Genomic DNA, 23112 nt, shown 5'->3' with positions numbered 1-23112 from the left:
AGCTGCACACAGGCAGTGCACACAGAGACACAGACGGAGACACAACCCAAGCAGAGTTACATAGTAAGCTCCACTTGGTCGGAGGCGCGGCTTCGCCGCGCCTCCTTCCGCGTTCGCAACTAACAATAATTTGTTGCCCACTCCTTTGGGGTATTTCTTGTCACTGCACATTTGCACATACATGAAATTTGTCCATGCATTTACCCATCCTAACTATTCCAAGCAGGGAGCGCTATTAATACAGCGCTCAGGGAGCAGTTTGGGGTTAAGCACAGGAACCCTAGTGTCCCTATTCTGAGGGCGAACATTCAGTGGAAATAGCAGATCTAAAAGCTCATATAGACCCCAGGGGGACTCAGGTCAACAAAATATAACAGGGTTTAAGTGGTCAAGTGTCTTGCTCAGGGACACCTCAACACACAGACAGTTTGGAACCTATTGCAGTTGTATTGCTGTTATATGCATTGTTGCTGTTTAACAAGTACAGTGCTGTGGAAAGGAATTAGCCCTTGTGGGGCAATAAGGTCTCAAGTGTAAAGCTTTCAGACAGATCCACATAGGGTTTGGAATTGAGATTAATTGAGACAATATCGCCTCACCACAATTTTAATCCTCTCATCAAATTCGATGAATGGGTCTCGCATTGGGTTCTGGCCGAGCGGCGCTAATTATATAGTAGCACACCTCTAATCCGGTGGATTTATAAGAAGATCACCGGGTTTTAGTCCCAGCTCTCTCTTACTAATACAGTTATCAAAGAGAGTGAATGCACATATAGCGGTCTGTCATCTGGGGAGTATCAATAGCTAAAAAAACATTGGCAGAGCAGTTAGCCTTATTACAGCCTGAGGCTATAGAGCTAAACCTAAATCAATAGATTTTTTTAAAGCATTGTGACTACACCCCCACCCACCCCAACACCCGAGATTATGTCAATAGGAATAGACTACATCATTAGTCTAATTCCCAGAGAGACTGAGTCGGACAGTGAGAGAGAGAACGAACGGGGGAGTTTGGGCTGTGACGGCTCCAAAACACAAACACAAACACAAACTTGCCATGTTTTCAATTCAGCTTGTTTTGGTTGATGCTCTTACATTTGGAGATGTCCTGAACATCTATCTAGAGCACACGGATCATCTTAAAAACGTTTAATAACTTTTAATAAGTGCAGAAAAATAGTCACTGACATTTCGACAGCACAGTGACTTCTTCAGAGACATACACTTTATGCAAAAACATAAACATTTTGATTTCTCAACAGGTCGATTTCCATTTGTCTGTCATTAGAAGATAATGCTATAACATTGCTCTGTCCCTCCAGGTTCATCAATGCAAGGAGGAGAATAGTACAACCGATGATTGACCAGTCAAACAGAGCAGGTATGAAATTGTTTCAATCCATTCATCACACAAAATATTACACACACGCACGCACGCACGCACCCACGCACGCACGCACAGGACGCACACACACACAGAACGCACGCACACGCACACGCACACGCACACGCACACGCACACACACACACACACACACACACACACACACACACACACACACACACACACACACACACACACACACACACACACACACACACACACACAGTCAGGTGGATACTTAAGGGTCCATTTGGTTCCATTTGTGCACTCTCAGAGTTAAATGAACACTCAGGATTCCACAGTGCACCTTCTATTTACATATGTCATTTGGTGGACACTTAATATACAAAGAAGGTCAAATTATCATACGAGCAGGGCGGCCCCCACAAAGGGTGTTAAACTCCTAACCCGGTGGTGTTATAGTGCCTTGTTCTACTCACTGAGCAACATTGCACTCTGCTCTTTGTGTGAAATAGATGAATCTAGTTTAAAGCTGTTCTTGGATGGATGTTACACATCAAATCAAAGTCATGAAAGGGAGATGGAGATGATGTTTTGGACTTTGGATGTTTCTTAACATCTGTTTCTTGTACTTGTGTTCTCATGAACTTGTGAAAAATCACCAGTTGCCGCCCCAAGTAAGTTTTACAAAAGTTTGCATCTAGTCTAGCACAGTCCAAATATGCAGATGTGAACTTGATCCCCTTACTTTACAGAGAGGGTATGTGGACTTTAAACAGCCTCAAGCAAACTTGATAGAACGTTCTGTCCACATTATCTTGATGTTCTTGGTATTATTGAGAAACAGCTATTGTGTCTTCTGTCTAATCATTGCCCCAGCATATGACATTTTTTATTTGACCTACAGTGGCTTCAACTGGCTTGAAATGTTATGGCCCTGCATTGGTTGGTAAAATGTAACAAAAAACTTGTTTTCTTCTCCTATAGTGAATCAGGGTTCAGCCTACAGTCCCGATGGCCAGCCAATGGCAGGCTTCGTTCTTGACGGACAACAGCATATGGGCCTTCGACCTGGCGGTGAGAAATGTCACATTTTGAGCTAACTTCCTGTTTATTGTTTATTGTTTTGGGTGGAGTTGATGTTGGAATCGTTTTGAAGAACACAATTCCAAGACATCGTTCACTCTGGTGTTGAGAAATAAAGGGCCATCCACACCAAGCACAATATTATAACCAGGTTTTGATTTGCTGGGGCTTTTGATATCCCCCCATCTGGACATTCATTTTTATGGCTGGTGAGGATATTTGTTATCCTTCTGGTCAGACTAAATTAACACATGCATTTCCTTTTGAGAAAGGTAGACTGTCTGATATGTTTGATATTCACGGTATGTTTGATAATATCACAATTTGATAATTCCATTAAAAGCGTATGTTAACCACATTAACCCTGGCAAATCGAACCCTGACTGTAAGGATAATTATGTGAGCATCCACGCTGATGTTGTCGTTATCATGCTTGGTGTGGACAGACCCCATAACCCTCATTAACAGCACCAAAGCACAGATCTACAATCTCATTTCATGTCTGTTTTCATGTTCGTTATTGTTAGAATTTTTCATTTTGTTGAGTTTTTATCCAAAGGCAAACCAAGGCAGTCTTTGTATGTGCTAAATGGGAAAAAGACTTTATTGAATTCAGAGATAATGTGGTGGTTAAGCCTCTGCTCTGAAGTCTTGCGTGCCCCTGGCCTGTGCTTGCAGTTTGCACAAGAATAAATACATTTCTTTATCAAAGCGGCTAACCAAATAAAACCTTTCTCTTGAGCAAAAGTAGGTATTAGAGAAAAAAGCAACGTCTGGTGTCCATTCACTGGATATAATACTTGTATAGTCAATATCTCTGGTAATGTTCAATGAATGCATTTGTAAAAACCTGGCTTTCTAAAGGAATAGTAGGCTACTTGTGGGTAATTTATATTATATATGAGAATATATTTTTTGTTTCCATAGACAGGTTTAGACACATTAACACAGTGTCCCTATTTTGGGCATGCCATTGTAGGCAAAAAAATCTCTTAATTTATACACATCGTACACTGGTGCTGCACAGCAAAGGTACCAGAAGCTGTGACAGTCAAGGCGAGACACAGGGGGGGACAAGTGTTTGTGACTTGTAGAATTGGAACCGCTGTCTTAACGATCTCTGTTCTTACCCATCACAGGACCAATGGGTGGCATGGGGATGAACATGGGTATGGACGGCCAGTGGCACTACATGTAAACACCCCCCCCCTCCCCCCACTCCACTGAGGCAGGCCTGACGAACAGGGTGATGTAAGTACACTGCAAAGCCCTGAGTGAACCTTTACATGAATAGGACTTTGCTGCGTAGTACAGTTCCCCTCATTATATCTCTTTTTTCTCTCTCCTCTACTCCAGTCCCATCTCTCTTTTTGTCTCACTCCCTCTCCCTCTTCATCAGTTCCCTTACTCCTCTCTCTATCACTTCACCTCCATTTCTCTCCATTCCACTGTGTCTTTCCCTCTCTTATCGCAGTCTCTTTTCGTCGCTCCATATTCGTCACTTCCTCGCCGATGCCATTTCCCCCGCTACTCTCCCTCCTCCATCCCCCCCAATTCTGTCTCCCCTCTCCCCCCATTCCTCTCCGTCATGCTGCCTCCCGCCCGGCCACTATTTTCCCTCTCGTCCCCCCCCCCCCCTCTATGGCCCCCCGATCTGATTAAGAATCTGGGTAATGCTTCCCCCCCAGCCCACGCAGGTCTCTCTCTTTCTCTCTACCTCCCACATCTCTGCTACCACCTCCTCCACCCCCACCCGGCCCCCATCACGCTCCTCCACCACCAACTGACAGTTCACAAATCAAGACGTATCGCCTGCCGGAGGCATCGGAGCACAGAGAATTTTATTTAACACCCACCCACCACTGCTCAATGAGCCACGCAGTAATGACACTTACCTTGATTAATAGAGCTCTTTATATGTAAATAGGGGGAGCTTGCATTGGTTTCGCTTTTTCACCGGGGCCAATTTTCGACCAACACCAGCGACCCCCCCCCCCCCCCTTACCACCACCCACTTCTGGAGCCCCCCCACTCCACCCTCTGATAATTCCCCTAGTTTTTGCTAATGAAATTTGAAGATAGCAGGTCTGCTGCATAAAGATATCGCACTCTAAATCTGAATAAATGCTGGCTATATAGTATATATATTTTTCTGCAGGGAGCAACTGTTTAATCCAATTATTTCTCATTGAATGATCATTGACTAGTTACAGTAATAGCTCAATAGAGCCGCATGCTTTTTCGCCCTCCCCTAATTTGATCTGCTAGACCGTATGCTGACTGAGGCAGTAAATTTTAGCCAGGACTGCATGAATGGCTGTTTGGAGTATAATATGAGAGAGTATGCCACGCGCTATAAAGTCCCAGCCATAACATTTAGCCATTACAGAAAACATGACTGAATCTGCACTATTTAATTCTGATGTGGGAATTACCTGGCTGGAGCATATGGCTTTATCACTTTTGCACTGAAGTTTATATATTTGTTATTTCAACAACACTAGGAATACAGTCAAATATCAATTAAAGAACTATATGGAGAAGGGGGCCAACCAACAGCTTAACCACTTTCAAACTGGTATCCCTATTTTGGGCATGCACGTTATCATAGGTGAAACATTTTCAATTCTTCTAGATTTCAAAACGTTTCAACGCAATTTGCGCAATTTTCAGAAATAGTGAAAATAGCAGATCAACAAGCTCGCATAGCTAATAGAACGGATTGAAACTTCGATTTTTGATACAAAGCCCTCATTTATTCAATTATGTTTGCACAAGACTGCTCTCTGTAGTATAGCCTAATCATTTGTGTCCCAGCCTCCACAAGCCATTTGTGTCCCAGCCTGTTTGTTTCAGATGTATTTTTCTGAAAATCACGTTTAAGAACCATCATTGCATTTGACCTCATACTTGGTGTAAGAAAGTGCATCTGTAGGCTATGTATGCATTTATATAACATGATATGTGTTTTATAGCCCACCATTGTTTCTTGTTTTATAGATACGCCATGGTGTGAGATTGTATGAATATCTATATTTTCTTGTTTATACAAATACATGCAAGTATTTATGACTGTTCATCTGCTTCTGATTTTCCAGGCCTCCATGGTTGGCTCAGGGAATACTTCCATCTGGCTGTGGTACCCAATAAGAAAAGTGATTACAACCACACATCATCGCAACTGTACCCACCTGACCACGCCCACTTCACCATACCCGGCCAGGAGGGAAAGCCCACTTCACTGTAGCTACCCAGCCAGGAGGGAACGCCCACATCTGCACAGACCCCGGCCACAATACAAAACTTTAACTATGGAGTGAGACTCAAAGAGGACCTGAGGCTGTCACTTGTTCAAGGACTAAAAAAAGAATCTTTTTTCCAAAAACAAACAAAAAGGACTTCCAAAAATGAACAGCGGAAGCCAAGTGTGACCTCAAAACTGCAGTTTGACACATCTTTTAGTTTTCATTTTAAATTATTTATTTATTTTTGTACAACTGTGGACCACGGGACAAGAACTTTTTTTATATTAAAAAAAAAGGAAAAAGTAAAGCTTTCCCAAAAATGTATCATTCACCCCTAGAAATTGTACATTGGAACGATTTGAAAAAAAAGGAACCGACCCTGCGCGCCTGTACAGTGCTGCGCACATCCCACAGAGACACACAAAAGACACTCTCATCCTTAAAAGAAACACTGTGGAATAATATCTTTTTAAATCTCAATAAGAGTATTCTTAATTGTTGTGGTGTATAGACTTGTGCTCTTTATTTTTTGGCTGTTTGTGTCCATGTTTTGCGCTTGTGACCACTAGATTTTAGAGTGAGAGTTTGTCACTTTGTTCATTCCATGTACTGTTGGAAAGGAATTTGCTCGCCATCTTTGCATGGCGACCAGCCGACCACCGATTTACAACCTACTACACACAGAGAAGACCAAGACTTCTAAAGCCAATTTTGTACCCAGAGTTTGTTACTTTCTGTTGTCCATGCACTGCATCAATTTCGTATAATTTTTTACTCTACTTCCATCTAAAAGAAGAAAAAAAAAACATGTTGTTCTCCTTTAAAAAAAAGGAATATGCTGGGAGAGAAAAGTTGTAAGAGATATCGGAGTGATTTTCTTTTTTCATTTTTTTGACAATGTTTCAAATAGTTTTATATAGCACCAAGAGAAGGGAAAATGATCTCTGCACTAAAACCAAAATAAAGATGGAATTAGAAAAAAAGGGAATGTTGGGAGAGTCTTTGTCAAGAGCTGCCACTGCATTGGCCATTTGAAAATAGCCGATCTACAAGCTCACAAGGCGTCATGCATGATGCTACACGTTGTGAGCTTAAAGATTGCTATTTTCTATTTTTTTTTTTTTTATATTTCAAGTCAAAAAAATCTTGTTGGGGGGGGGGGGGGGGGGTCTCTGGCACAAAATATTTTCAGAAGGTTGGGTCTACAAATATGTATTAATTTGGGGGTCCTTGACTTAAAATGTTTGAGATCCACTGATTTAAACAACATTAAGAAGCCCAACTAAGCAACTACACTTTCGAAACAAGCCCATGAAAAACTGCAACTAATACAAAAAGAAAGACTGGAAGGATTCGTCCATCCGCTGGTGGTGCTGCTATATTTTACTCGTTTTAAATTCCACAACATTTCAGTGTGAAAACAACAGGGCATTTAAAAAGCGGTCAGCGTCAAGCCGTGGAGGGAAAACAGTTTAAGCAAAAAACATTAGTTTGTACACCAGGTCACGTATACCGAGGTTTTGGTCGATACGGGATGGAATTGCAGTTGTCTCGGCTTATTCGATTGATGGTGACAGGGATGATGGATGGCCTACTCGGAATTCAAGAAACTGGATGGAGAGGAGACCCCCATGCTACCTTCTAACAAAACCTTGCTGGAACTTTGGATCGCATATATATATCGGCCCGTAACCCGTTATGATGGGGTTGCATTGTGCGTACATGTGCGCGTGCGTGAGAGAGAGAGAGAGAGAGAGAGAGAGAGAGAGAGAGAGAGAGAGAGAGAGAGAGAGAAATATGATATCGCCTAAAGCAGTGGTTCCCGTTAGACGTTTGGCCTGGGACCCAAACTAGTGAAAATGGCAGATCTACAAGCTCACAGCTTGTAGATCGGCTATTTTCACTACTTCTTCAATATTTTTATTTATTCATGAAATTATTTTGAAAAATCATTGAATTTGTTTATAATTCATGAACATTTGCATTTTTTTGGATTAAAAAAAAAAGTTTTGAAATAGGCTAATAATAATTAAAAACGAAATGTAGGAAACAAAAACTAAAGGGATATTTGTTGTGACCCATAAAAATGTGTCCACACTCCACAGCACAACCCAGTGTTTGGGAAACAGTGGCCTAAAGAATGGGGTAGGCCTAATGGAGGGGAGGGGAGAGAGAGAGAGAGAGAGAGAGAGAGAGAGAGAGAGAGAGAGAGAGAGAGAGAGAGAGAGAGAGAGGGGGGGGGGGGGCGTTATGATTTCCCAATATCTAATAATTTCGTTCCATTTCAATAAGTCTAGTTGATTTTTTAGCTTCTCCTTCGATTGAGTGGTGTTTTCGTTTCACTGGGCTTTGCTATCTGCATCTCCATGTTGTTTATAGGCTTATTATACACACACAGTCACACACACACACACACACACACACACACACACACACACACACACACACACACACACACACACACACACACACACACACACACACACACACACACACACACACACACACACACACACACACACACACACACACTAGAGCTGGCTGCATGGCTGCCGAGGGAGGGGATAGAAAAAATAAAAAGAGAGCTTGGAGCTCATTTATCAATGTCAGCGACATAACGATTGAATGCGTGCTGTATTGATGAGGGAGGAGGAGGCTGCTGGAGCACTGCTGCATGGCTCTGAATGTGCTGTTATGATCACTGATAAATATTCATTTAAATGAGTTGCAGCAAAAATTCAATTAGGCTCTATGTTAGTTAGAACTTATATTGTTTTCCCTGCCTGAATATTATTATGATTAATATTAATTAAGATTGGCTATTTGGATTATTATTATTATTATTATTATTATTATTATTATTATTATTATTATTATTATTAAGAAGAAGTAGTATAGGCCTATAGTATTAATAAACAAATGGCCACATGATGCTAAGGCCTATAGGCTATGTGGCTCTATAGGCTATACAGATACATTGTACATCCAGAATGACAGCTCTCTGTTCTACCTTCAAATAACACAAACAAAATAGTGTAATTTCCCATCAATATTCACGTAAAAAAATTGTGTTCCTTTGAGAGTAATTTTTCTTCATAAAACGCCATAAGGAACAGTTGTTGAGAGGACGTGTGATGCCATTTTGCATAATGTGTACAAAACTATAATTTTTTCCGCCCTCATGACACTCGAATTAATTATATTCAAATTGTAATTTCATGTTAACTTATAAACCATGTCGAAGCGAAAAACAATAGCAACTTCCATTCTATTTTACTTAATTTACATACCCATCATGTTTTGGGGAAATTTTCAAATTGCACATTAATAATATAGCCTAGGCCTCAATGGTATGAAAACCAAATTAAGCATATTATTTTCTGGAAAATGTGCCTAAAGCCAGGCAACTGTATAGGCTTTACAACCTTGAAGAGAACGGAAAAAAACAACCGTTTTCTTCTTTAAAAAAAAAATAAAAATAACCTGAAGCCTTTTATGAAGAGTAATGTATGTGGTATTTCAGATATTATAAACAAAGAGTGTTTTGCTGTAGTCAGTGTTGCCATGTTGGCTTATTATAAGCAACTCTGGGCTTCTTTTTCAGTAAAGTTGCTTGTAAAAATTGGTAGTTGCGGTTGCGGGTTGCAGTTTTTTTTAGGCTTGTTAGTAAACTTAGTGTACTTGTTTATTTAGGCTTGTTTCCAACTGTTTTTATTATTATTTAAACCAGTGTTTCTCAATTATTTTCATGAACATGGTTTGTGCCCATGGAGAATTTGAAAGAGTTTTTGAAAAAAGCAGATCTACAAGCTCACAATGCATCGTGAGCTTGTCGGCTATTTGAACATAGCCAATGCTTTTTAAAGTGCTCATGATGTGGCCTATTATTTGCTCCTTTTGGGCTTGTTTTCCAGACCTGGTTGCTTATGTCTCTCACAAAATATGGCAACACTACTCGCAGTGAAGATAAATGCGTTTTGATGGCTGCCGGAAACGAGCGCCTATCCAGATGAAATATGGGTCATCCCTCCTCAGCGGTGGGTAAAAGTACTCAATTGTTTTACTTAAGTAAAAGTACCAATACTGTAATGTAGACATAGCCTACTCTGTTAAGTAAAAGTCCGGAATTCAAAATTGACTTGAGATGAGATGTAGGAGTAGAAGTAAAAGTATTGAAATTGGAAATACTCCAGTAAAATATAAGTATACCGCAAAATTGTACTTGAGTACATGTACAGTACTTGAGTACATGTACTTATAGTTACTTTAATTACACCACTGTCCCACTCCCTCCTGCAGAAAGCAGCCCCCACGTGCTGCTATGCTGTTATTTTTCAGAGCACATTATATTGGCTTTATCGTGAGGACAAGACTATAACCAATGTTCTCCACTGGAATAGTTATAAGTGCTTTCCTTGGTTGTGTGTAAAAGCATGCATCTGAAAAGAGCGATACAATTTTCAAGTATTCGGCCTACATAATGTAATTACATAGCAAAGTAACAAATACAAATCTAACATTTCGTTTGGAAAGCCACATAAAAGTTCACAACACCTTATTCAAAAATGGTCTTATGGCCTATATGCCTTTATTGTTAGTGATCCTATAGCTAACAATGCAACGAACATATTAACAAGATACAGCATAAATATGTCAGACTGATTTAAAGCACAGCCAGTGTGTGTAATTATTCATCTCAGTGTTTCGAGTCTTGACATTCCCTGCAAAGATAAAATATTCATACAAGCCAAGTTCTCTTTGGGGATCTCTAGCCATAAGAAGGTTCTCTTTTCTTTTCTTATATCTTTTACGATCTGTCGTATCTTATTTGATCTTATCTCGTGATCCAGAGTAGGCCTATATACCACTTTATATCTGTTATAGCAGCATCCGTAACAGTGGTTCTCAAAGTGGGGTTCGGGGACCCCCATGGGGATCCTTGAGGAAGGGGTTCCAGGGGGTCACCAGCAAATCAATCAGTTGAACCACTTTTATATGCTTTGGCCTATATCTACAAACTCACAACTGAGCTTGGAGATCTGCTATTTTCTTTTGAAAAATCTAGGATTTTTGTTCCCGTTGAATAATCTTGATTTAACAACACAAATGTTATTGATTGATTGATTGATTGAATACTTTATTAGACAGAAATGTGAAATGCACGCGGTAGAACATAGTCAGACATTTGGGCTAAAAGGATAAAACAAAAAAAGGCCAGTTTCCATTGTGGTCCTGTGTATTCAATTCATCGACATGAAAAAGCACAAAAAAATAACACCAAAATACAATACATTCAACAAATATAAAACACTATTTGTACAAAGTAGAAAAGGGGAAAAGACGGGGTTCCTGCCTGGCACAAAATACTTTCAAACAGGGGTTCTTCAAAAACAAAATGTTTGAGAACCACTGATCTATCACTATCGGTGGTTCTCAAAACATTTGTATTATCCCTGGATATCTATTTTGTATTATCCCTGGATCTAGCATGCATCATCTCTCTCTTCTCCTCCTCCTCCTCTTTGACGAGGTTGGAGGGTAATGGGAGGTGGTGACACGGGTGGCGGTGCATTTACGGTTCTATTTTCAAACATTGTAGGCCTAGTACTTTTTACTTTTGGTACTTTAAGTATATTTCAATGCCAATGCTCCTACTTTTACTCAAGTAACATTTTGAACACGGGCCTTTTACCAGAGTATCTGCATTGCAGTATTGATACTTTTACTTAAAATGTGAGTACCTTTTCCACCACTGTCATCACCACCACACAGCCACCGCTCATCATCCTCATCATGTCTTCCTCCTGTCAAGCGCACGCCAACGTCCCAGATATTTCATGCTGACGTCATTTGTTCCATGCAGAGCATAGCATGCAGCTAGAACTCCCACTCAAGCTTCATTAGTCAGTGATGGGAGAAGTACTCAAATGTTTTTTACTTAAGTAAAAGTATCAATACCCTATTGTAGAAATAGTCTGTCACATCCAAGTACAGTATTCAAAATGTAGGCTACTTTAAAAAGTATTGGCATCAAAATATACTTAAAGTACCAAAGTAAAAGTACTCGTTATGCAGAATGCCCCATTTCACAAGTTTTCAAATGTATAAGAAACCTTTGAAAATAGCATATCTAAGCTCACAACAAGTGACTTGCTGTGAGCTTGTGGATCTGCTATTTTCAAATAGCCAAAGAAGATAGGTCTGAAGTTTTTGTAATAATAATATAAATCTACAGAGTAACTTTATCGATGAGAATGTGTATGATATTAAACTAATTCTTTGCTTGTTGGTCTACATCTGCAGGTAATGATTGCCCATGTGGGCCAGTGACAACTGGGCCAGGCCAATTGCTAATCCCATGGGGCCGGGATTATATGATATCATATCATGTTGCAATTATGGTGACAGCATTCAGAAGGCTTTCATAATTGAAGAATGATTCATATCTGATCAGGACTATTACACTGCCAAAGGACAGCCAGTAAATAAAGCAGACCGCTGCACAGCATCTCCATTAATTGTCAGCCTGGTAGTCCCAGTAGGAAGGGCACCCCTGACCTTGCAGGTAATATTGTTTGAGATTGACAGACAGGAGCCCCTAAACCTCACCTTGGGACATCTTTATATAAAAAAAAGTCAATGTCAGCATATAGGAAAATCTGCAATTTATCTCCAATTTGCTCATTTCTCGTCAAAACTATTGCAACCCACATCTTTTTCCCAGAGCAACGACGATAATGATCTGTCTGCCTTTCAGAGTGGCGCTGAAATATCACTGGGCACTTTCCAAAATGGGAGAAAAAGAGGGAAAAAAAGAGTTTCGTTGAGACGCTAAAAGGTCGTCATTTGGAGTGGTGGAAAAAGTACTCACATTCTTTACTTAAGTAAAAGTATCAATACCGCAATATAGAAATACTCCGTTATACAAGTAAAAGTCCAGAATTCTTAAATTGACTTGAGTAAAAGTACAAAAGTATTGGTATAAAAATGTACTTAAAGTACCAAAACTAAAAGTAGCCTACTAAAATATTGATAGCAGATCTACAAGCTCACAATGTTGCATGCAACACTTTTGAGCTTGTAGATTGGCTATTTTCAAATAGCCTATGTATAAAATAGGGCTAAGTGGTTAGGCCTAATGTGTGTTTTATGATATAATAATTGATAATTGCAAAGTAGCCTATAACTAGTAACTAAAGTTTTCAAATAATTGTAGTTGAGTAAAAGTACAATATTTGCCTCTGAGATGTTGTGGAGTAGGCGGCCTAGAAGTAAAAGTATTGAAAATTGGAAATACTCAAGTAAAGTAACAAATATGTCAAAATTGTGATTAAGTGCAGTAGGCTACTTGAGTACATGTACTTAGTTACTTTACACCACTGCTGGGCACTTTCCAAAATGGGAGAAAAAGAGAAGTAAAAAAAGAGTTTCGTTGAGACGCTAAAAGGTCGCCATTTGATATGGAGTGATGCAATGCAATACCCCGACTTAACGCCACTAGACATTTCAAGGTTGAGAGCAGCGAGCGTGCAGAAGAGAACTGACACATCAAACGTCAAGCGATCAGCTCCCCGAGAACCTCCATGCCATGGCCACTCTCTCAACTCTCACCCCCCTGACCCCGAACATGAATCCCCGCAAATAAAGACTGGGAGACTCGGGGGAGGCCTCCCTCAGTCCTTCTCTCTCTCTCCAGTCTCCTCCAACACATGACTTTCCTTAACGCACGTTTAAACAGCAGCAGACGGACCAGTCCGTACCGACACGGGTACAATTGGCCTGGGAATAAACAATAGTCAGTGGTGGAAAAAGTAGGCTACTATATATATATTTTTTTTTACTTAAGTAAAAGTATCAATACTGCAATGTACAAATACTCTGTTACAACTATAAAAGTCTGGAATTCGAAATTCACTTGAGTAAAAGTAGCCTACACAAGTATTGGTATCAAAATGTATAGGCTACCAAAAGTTTTCAAATGAATAAAATGTATACAAATCTTTTGAAATTTGCAGATCTACAAGCTCACAATGTCTCCCAATCTCCCATTGCCACGCATTGTGAGCTTGTAGATTGGCTATTTTCAAATGGCCAAAATGTATAGGGCTGAAGTGGTTAATATGTTTTGCAATAATAATCCAAATCCACAAAGTAGCCTAGCTAAAGTTTTCAAATAATTGCAGTGGAGTAAAAGCACAATATTTGCCTCTGAGATGTAGTGGAGTAGAAGTAAAAGTAGGCTACAGAAAATTGGAAATACAAAATACTAAATTGTAATTAAGTAGCCTACAGTACTTGGAGTTAAATGTACTTAGTTACTTATTTACACCACTGAGTATAGTTCATGCCGCTGAGTCTCAAAGAGAACATGTCGCCATTCAGGAGCGGATGTACATCATGTGTCAGATTGTGTTTGACAGCCCGGATCTAGAGGTTCTGTCACGGCCGTCCGGAGCCATTACCCACAACTCTCTCCACCTGGGATCAGATGGGCCTGGAGTGAGGAGAGAGGAGCACGTGTCAAAGATGCTTTTAAACTGGAGGGGATTAGAGATGTGCGTTGATTAGCACGTCAGCAGCAGGACACAGTGGTGGGAAAAGTACTCCAATTTTGTTTACTTAAATGAAAGTATCAATACTGCAATGTAGAAATACATATATAATCCATCCCTGAACATGACACACTGACCTGCATGGGGGGATGAATGCATGCAACACCCAGGCCTATTTGGATAGACTCAGTTGTGTAAAGTAACTAAGTACATTTACTCAAGTACTTAAAGTATAGTTTTTACGTATTTGTACTTTACTTGAGTATTTCCCAAAAATTCCAATTTCAATACTTTTACTTCTACTCCACTTGGCTACATCTCAGAGGCAAATATTGTACCTTTACTCCACTACAATTATTTTAAAACTTTAGTTAGTGGCACCTTAGAAACTGTTAAGCTGTATGGCTACTCAAATATTTTCATGTCAAGGAAAACTGATATATAGGCATATACTTAGACCACAAACCCCCCATTTTAAGTTTTTGTCTTTGCCAGTATAGGGATTCCCATAAAATAAGATGTTGTTGTTATTAGATTTAATGGCTGTTTATAGTAGGAGATATTCTCTTTCTAGATGATGAAATAATAGTGAAATTTAACAGTTTATCATTTTTGCTAGGGACTCCTGGCATTGCCTCAAATCAAAGACCCCTGGGGGTACCTGGACCCCACTTTGAGAGCCACTGTTTTAGAAGGCCAAACTTCTTTTGTCTGATTTACAATTACTTTTAGGCATTTAGCAGATGCTCTTTTCCAGAGTGACTTGTAAGTGATCTGATGGGCAACGTTTGCTCATTTGTTCCTTTTGGTCAGTCCTTCTGTACGACAGTGGTTCGGGACTCCCAGGGGGGTCCCCACGTGATTATTTTTTTTTTTTTGGGGGGGGGGGGTACCCCAGATGACAGTAAAGTGATAATTTAAGGACTTTTAAGACATTTTTAATAACCGAAAAAAAGAAAAAAAGTAAAGAAAAGTAAAGAAATGAAAAAATACCATTACTGCATCAAAGGTAATCAACAAACTATACTATAAAAACTGGTCATATTGGCCAAATTATCAAATAATATAAGAAAGAGGCAAACATTGGGGGCATGGTGGCGCAGTCGGTAGCGCTGTCGCCTCACAGCTAGAAGATCCTGGGTTTGATTCCTGCCAGGGACGCTGTGGACGCTGGGGGCGTGTCCTATCCTCTGCGTCATCAGCGCCCATACCCCAGGTGGGGTTGGCGAAAGGGCCTACTCCGTGTGCATGGAGTTTGCATGTTCTCCCCGTGTCCCCAAGGGTAGGTACTAGGTACCCTCACAAAAACATGTAATCCTGGTCGCTATACCGCCTCACCCAATGACAGCCAAGGCGCCTGATGGAGGGGAAAGGAACTGGTTGGAATAACGTGTTCCTTCCACGCGCTACGTCCTACCGGGGAAACTCCCCCCTGTCATGTGATAAGAAAGAAGGTTAGTTGGCTCTCATGCATTGAAGGAGGCATGAGCTCGGCCCTGGGCTCCCTATACTGGCGGGGGGAGTGTAGCGCCCCCCGCCCAGTGCGAGGCGTCGTGAGCTTGCAGATCGGCCATTTAAAAAAAAAAAACTATATCTAATTGAGGGGTCCCCAGTTCAAATATAATTATTTTGGGGGGTCCCCAGTTCAAATATGATTATTTTGGGCGGTCGCAGCCTGAAAAGGTTGAGAACCACTGCTCTACAACCACTCTATCCCCATGATGTCTGTCCTACAGGCCTCTGATGAGGGTCATTTACTCATAGTTGAGCTCATTTGTCCTAGTTAGAAGCTAGTTTACTCAGTTGTCTCCTCTGGTTTGACCCTTTCCCACTCTAAACATGGGACCAAATGTCAATTTTATTGTCAACACTGGTGCTTAATAGCCTACTTCCAACAGCCTTCATATGAAGTTGGTTGACAAGGCCATTAAACACATTAACCCCATGGTGTCCCTGTTTGGGGAATGTAAGTATAGGGCTTAAGTGGTTAAAAAAAGAGCACACAAAAATGGTGGTTCTTAAAGAGGTTATTCAGCGTTCTTCTTTGGAGTTGATGAGGTGCTATAATAGCTGCCTTACCCTTTATGGTTCTTTAGTGGTTCTCTTCTGGTTCTTATTTTGATACACCTCTAATGGTTCTGTAGCACCATTTGACAAAGGTTAGGTGCTATATAGCACAATCAGTATCAATATATCAATATATATACATGGAACCCAAAGTACGAGCCAAATAAACTCTTTTGGTGCTGTTTAGCACCACTATTGTTTAGTGTGAGATAAAAAAACAAGTGCCCTCTCCAAACCTTTTTGTAGCTTGTGTGTATGTATAAGATGAAAAGCTGGAAGAGAAAAAACAACAAACTTATACTCAGTTCTTTTTTTTTCACACTTACAGTATGTTAATCTTAGGATCACAAGATGGAATATTTTCATGAACACTGCTCTGATCTTTGCAATCCAGTCCTTCCTAATGGTTGCTATAAGATTTACATATGGCAATGGATATTCGCACACTAATGATGGTGATTTGTGTGAAGAAAACACTGTCCTTGCAAATGACTGGCTCTCACTATGGAAGTGGGTTAATCTTGTGCATGCTTATGTATGTGCTGAGTGTGCATGCATGCGTGCGTGTGTGCATGTGTGTGTTTGTGTGTGCGTGCGTGCATGTGTGCATGTGTGTGTTGGAGGGATGTTATGAATAATCCCACAATATCTTATTGGCCTGTGCATACAACTGCATGTTTATTGTTTTGAATGTTACTAATATCACCATATATCACCATCAGCATGGCATTATTTTTCTTCTAGCCTCACATGATTATGAGCATCACATAACATCATATCACATCAGTAACTTTCTTATTCTAAAAATGATGACATTGATTAGTTTTCTAAGAGCAACACTGTCCCCAGCCCTGGATATTTGTCTCTCTTAACCCATACTGCCACTGTCCACTCCTTTCAGTTTTTACCATAAATTCAAAGAATTTTGTGTCAGCCGAGCTGTTCCCCCCTGAAGCCCTGTCCATGTCCATCTGCCTGCTCCGGACATGTAAGTGTTTTCACTGGAACAACAAGACCCAGAGAGAGAGACACATGGGTGATTTGGACAGGCACGCCGGACAGTGAACAACGAACACTGACCGTGGCTTCAGAATCAAAGTGACACATGTCGTCCCAGGTTCTTCACCTGACATTTTTGTTTGCGCCGTTGTCCAGTCTGTGTGACAGGCATCTCACACTATTAGCACGTCTCCGTTTCCCACCACCAACACCCACTTTCACGTGGAGAGACTCACTGCTTGTTTTTGTTTTTTATCATTTACTTAAAGGACGACTTCACCCATTTTCAACCTATCTTCATATAATTGGTCCTCACTAATGCTCACTATGATATGGTTGCTATTTTTGTCTACTCTGTGTCTGTGTCTCAGAGGAGGGCTGTGGACAGTTCAGAACCCACCTACAGTGACATCATCGATCGATGGGGAATCAAAGCTAATAGAAACGGCAGGCTTTCTATTTCTGGAAAGTTAGCATGCTATAATAGAAGCCATTGTTCTCGCATAAAATAAAATACAAAAACCTACCTAACGATGATGTCACTGGTAGGCGAGTTTCGGAAGTGTTCACAGCCCTCCTATGAGGCACAGATTGAGTAGAAAACATTGGTACCATTTTATCATGAGCATTAGTGAGGACCAATTATATGAAGATAGGTTGAAAATGGGTGAAGTCGTCCTTTAAAGGGGCATGAAACACTAGGCCGATTTTGTCATTTGTTTCCCTGTACAGGTAAAAACAAATTGCAGAAGGGTAAAAACATGTCAAGCTAATAAACAATGCAGCTGCAGCTAATAAAATTTAGAATGGGTGTGTTATTGGTAGTGCCCAGAGCCATGGGTGTGCCAATGTAGACAGTAGTTAACATTATTGTCAGTGCTCGCTCGCACATTGGCACACCTAAATCTAACACATCCATTATCAATTTGATTACTGTAGCTGCAGCTGTGTTCCTTACATCACAGTTTACTATGAAATCTGTCATCTGTGAGAGGGAATAGTACACCGGCAGAGAGATTGTGAGAGAGCGAAATTGCGGTTGTATATTGGTCACCTTCATTTTACATATTTATTTAGAAAATAATTATGTTTGGCCACTTTTGGAAGAACAGCTTAAAAGTTAAGGGTGCCAACATGGTTACACATTAAACTGGATCTGTTGTATTTTAACCACATTAACCTTATATGGTGTCACAATTTTGGGCAAAGTTTCAAAAGATATAATTAAAGAAAAGTCATTTCCAAAAATAACAAAAATACCAGAGCTTACAACACATCACGTTGTGAGTCTTGTGACACGTTGTGAGTTTGTAGATCAGCTATTTTCGCTATTTTATGTACTATTTGTTAGTACTGTTGTACTAAGTAGCCTATATTGAATGACGTTGACGTTGACAACCCCATCAAAACCAACCCACCCCCCTTTCAAACGGGATGTAATACATTTCTGAATAGAACTCTTTATATGCACTTCATATTGTGTCAAAAGCTGATCTGACCAAGTTGCAACAGTATAGCCTAACAGTTAATGCGCAATTACTGAAGTTAATCTAAGGAGAAAATACTTAATGATGGGTTCACATTAGTTCAAATAGGTTAGTGGCTTCTAGCATGTAACCTAATTACTCACACATGTGGAATGGTCCGGCTTCGGAGCAAGCATTGACAAATGAGATATTCTATGTCAGCACAAATTAATGAGAAATTAAAGGTCAGAGGTCAAACCCCAACCCCTCAGAACGCACATACGATTTTGATTAGCAGGCCATTCTGTTTGGCTGTAACTGTCACAAACATTCAAGCCGTCGGGGCAATCACTGCAAGCCTGAGAGACTGGGAGGTGAGGTTTGTTTAGGCACAGTGTCGCAGGGCACGATGATGAAAAGACAAATGAATATTTCGGGGAGGGTATTTTGTTTTCATGGTTCACGACCCGTGGGTTCACAAGTGTTGACATTCATTTGAATTCCTCTTTTGAATGGCTGTGATAACATTGAAGCGGTGGTTCTCAAACTTTTTTTTATTATCTGAAGGGCCCCCATAACGCTGAGAGTGTACAAATGGAACTAAATGAAGGTGCGTGTGAGCGTGTGCGTGTGTGCGTGTGTGCGTGTGAGTGTGTTTCATATAAGGTTCAAACTTCAAGGTTTCGTTATTGTTACTTTGCAAGAGTGAAAATACTTTATTCTATTTCTGTCCTCATACATTTTGGCAGAAGTAAAAATTGACATATGACAAGGAAATAAGAAAGAAAGAAAGAGCATAATCAAAGAATAGCAGCAATATTAAGACAGTTTGTACTCTGGTCCTATAGTCGAGGTGCTTGAAGGTGCTTTGTGTTAAAAGATCTGTGTGTATGTATCCGTATATCTGTGTGTATGTCCGTGTGAATATAAAAGCTGTTGAGTAAACTCTGACAGTTTTACACACAGGCTGAGGCTGCCTTTACCACAGACAGGCAGTTGAGGGAGGGGATTAGCATTTCCAGAGATTAATATTCTTTCCCCTGGCTTGTACGTTCATATACCTGATTGTTCGAGGGAAGCAGTTGTTTAGCAATCTACTGACTTTGTCTCTGTGGCTACGACACACTTGCCTCCTGGCAGCATCTATAACCGTTTGTGGTTGGGATGGCTAGGATCTTTGATAAGCCTCTGATCTTTGCTCACACAACAACCATTGTATGTCCTGGATGGAGGGATGGGTGTGGACCCAGAGGATTTTGAAGGGTTTTGAGGGTTTATCTTGTGATCTCATCCAGATGGCATAAAGGTATGGATTCAGTGTCTGGCTCAAGGATACTTGAATAATAAAAAAATATATATCATCTTTTTTTCTTAGAATAAAGCAGCAAAGTGCTTTACAATATTGACAGTATTGCAGTCACATTTATTTATTTTTTGTATGTAACTTTTTAGATAATTTCTTGAGCAATTCTCCATTGTGGAGGATGTCACATTCTAAGATTTATCCTGCAGACAACACAACATGGAGCCAATAATTACTTCCTACACTTATACATGCACCATCAAACACTTGAACTTAGCCAAGACACTCCCACCCCCAATACTACAGAGAGAGATGAGAGCCAGAGAGGGAAGATGGAGATAGAGAATACGAGAGAGAGAATGTCTATAGACAGAGAAAAAGAATAGATGGACAACAGAAATAATCTAGAGCAAGAGCGAGACACCAACATAGAGACAAGGTTCAGCAGCACCAGGGACTTTGGTTTGGCCTGAGCTCATCTGGTTCTATGTTACGACAACAAAGTCCGGGCCTGATGGATGGTGAGGGCAGACGGAGGGAACGCGGAGGGCCTCCTCGGGGGGAGCCATGGTGGGGTTGAGGTAGGGGACACGGCTCGGGAGAAATCACTGAATCAGGCCATGTTTATAAACAGAGAACCAGTCCTCTGAACTATGCTTTCAGTCGTAGGAGGAGGGTGTATTGATAGCATGTCTGCTTTCATAGGCTATTTTTTTTCTTCTTCTTTTTTTTGGCAATTATTTTAAATATGTGAGAGTAAGTAGAGACGAGGAAGCGAGGAGTTGGCCACACGACATTGCTGTAATATGGTCATTACAGTTACTACACCAAGGTTCCTCATGATGACACCCTTTTATTAACGCTTATGTTCAAGGCTTCTCTGCCAGTACAGTCTCATATGCGTAGCAGTAAACGTTTGACGAGTTGGAACGGATTTGACCATGAGTCAGACGTCTGACAAGACGGGACACCCCGCCGCGGCGTCAACATGTTGACGAGGACAACTTGACTACCCCATCCCCCATCCAAACCTTAATCTGACTCATACCCCTTGTTTTAAGTGTTTTTAGTGGACTTATTACACGTTGGGAGAGAGAACGGCACTTCCGCATTCCAGTGTGGGCAGGACTACCGGGACGGTTGTAAAATGATGTGACGGGGGGATCCCTTCACATCAAACGGTTGCTGCATGGTCAGATGTTGCCCCAACTTGTCACAATACGACTTCAGAGTGAAAATGTGTAGTCTCTGCACAGGATAAGCCCTACAGTATACTTCATTGTACAATGAAAAGCTAAATTAGCCGATCTACAAGCGTGGTCATGATGTGACATGTTGTGAGCTTGTAGATCTGCCATTCTCACTATTATTGAACTTTTTTTCTTGGATATTTATTTATTTATTGAATAATAAAAAAAAGAGAATAAGGTTGACCAGGTTGAAAGTGGTTAAGAGAGACGTGTCGAGACATTCTGTATATAAGTCTATAATTGTTGAGGCAAACGGAGAGAAGTTTAATACGTGCAGTTTTCATCTGAGAAGTATTGGTGGTGAAGTAGTATAGAAAGTAGTAGAAAGCATATAGCAGATCAGGGAGGAACTGCCCGAGTGTCACAGGATCCAATTGATTGATTGATTGAAATTTTTATTAGGCAAAAGAATGTAAAACAACACAGTTACATTTATAATACTTTTGTCAAAGGTCCGACCAATCACCCAATAAATACAAGACTCGCATGGCATGATAATCAGATGGTCAGAAGTTCAACTTATACCATAAGGCCAAAGGTGAACAACTTAATAACAAGGTGTAACTCTACCACAATTAAACAGGCAATATCCCATGTCATGAGTATTGAACCAGCAATGCTACAATTAGGTCCATGTCTATATCACCACATCACCATTTGGACAGGACAGTGAGGTAGAAGGGATGGTTGGTGGTCCTTGAGGTGGATTTAAACCCAGGATGAGGCAGTTATGTGATCACACATGAACATAGGCCTATGCAACATTTGATGACACAAATATATACATTACAAATGGAATGTTTGTAGTTGCTATTAAAGTTAAGACAGTAAAGTTATGGAACAAAGTTTAGACCGCAAAGAATCGCCCATGGTTTTAATTAACATTTTCTGAATGGGATTGGTTATGAATTATATCTTATAATTTAAAAAAAAATCTTGTGAGCAAGCAAGTGCCATGTCTTGATTATTTTCTTGATGCTCATTTCACTGGGTGAGGAGTTAAGGGTGAAAGTTTGGGTGCCATGAAGATAAGTCTTTTTTTGGTTGTTGAAATGAGATTCCTCGTGAGAATCTCTCATGCCTTTGGCGCTCTGCGAATCTGACAGGGGAGCGCGCACGCACCACTTGGTTCAAATACTGTAGATCTTGGCTGGATTGACCGCAGAAACGCAGGACAATTGTACCGTATACTGACTCCCTCCCTCTCATAGCAAATTAGAAATGTCTTCAAAGGCCATATTGTGTGTTTGATTTATTTTTGGTGTATTTACGTTTCCGTGTCACCTTTGTGCGCCAAGCAGTGTTAAGTTGGCAACATTTTCTTTTCTTTCACTTTGTTAAACAAAGTGCCTATCGTGAGTAGGCCTTTAAGTGAAAAAAGGTTCTCACACAGGTGGGCCAAGTAAGTCGACCTTGAAATGTAGTTCAAGAGTTCAACTCTCCATTTCTCCCAAATGGGAACATTTAAAACCTTTAGTTGGGACATGGTATAAAACTCAATAAAAATAGACAGAAAAAATGGAACACATGAGCTAAGACATATCAAATGAACAATTTAAACCATGCGACAACTGAAGTCTATGATGAAAAATGGACTTTCCGCTGTGCACCTTTTGCTGAAAGCTGAAACGGAAAGCAAAATAAACCGTTGGTCTTAATGGGGTTCCTCCAAAGTGCACGCGCTGTATATTTGCTCTTGTCAGGTGAGGTCGTTTGATGCTGATTGCATCCATCACATTGAGCCGCGCGCAATTACTCTGAAAAATAAACACGCCTGCGGGCCCTTGCTCCCTGGCG

The 23112-nt window shown here is 40.5% G+C and overlaps 1 protein-coding gene across 1 annotated transcript in view; it reads left to right on the top strand.

The window, feature by feature from the left end:
• meis2b (Meis homeobox 2b) overlaps positions 1-6619 on the top strand; it is a 29153-nt gene extending 22534 nt beyond the window's left edge. The window contains exons 10-13 of the mRNA XM_080453772.1: positions 1325-1383; positions 2335-2424; positions 3573-3684; positions 5532-6619. Coding sequence (XP_080309898.1) covers positions 1325-1383; positions 2335-2424; positions 3573-3631 — 208 coding nt within the window. The 3' untranslated portion in view covers positions 3632-3684; positions 5532-6619. The remainder of the gene's footprint in view (positions 1-1324; positions 1384-2334; positions 2425-3572; positions 3685-5531) is intronic.
• The last annotated feature ends 16493 nt before the right edge of the window (positions 6620-23112 follow it).

The sequence above is a fragment of the Gymnoscopelus braueri genome (genome assembly GCF_963280865.1).
Source record: "Gymnoscopelus braueri genome assembly, chromosome: 16".
NCBI lineage: Eukaryota > Metazoa > Chordata > Actinopteri > Myctophiformes > Myctophidae > Gymnoscopelus > Gymnoscopelus braueri.
This window is presented reverse-complemented; position numbering and strand designations above follow the sequence as displayed.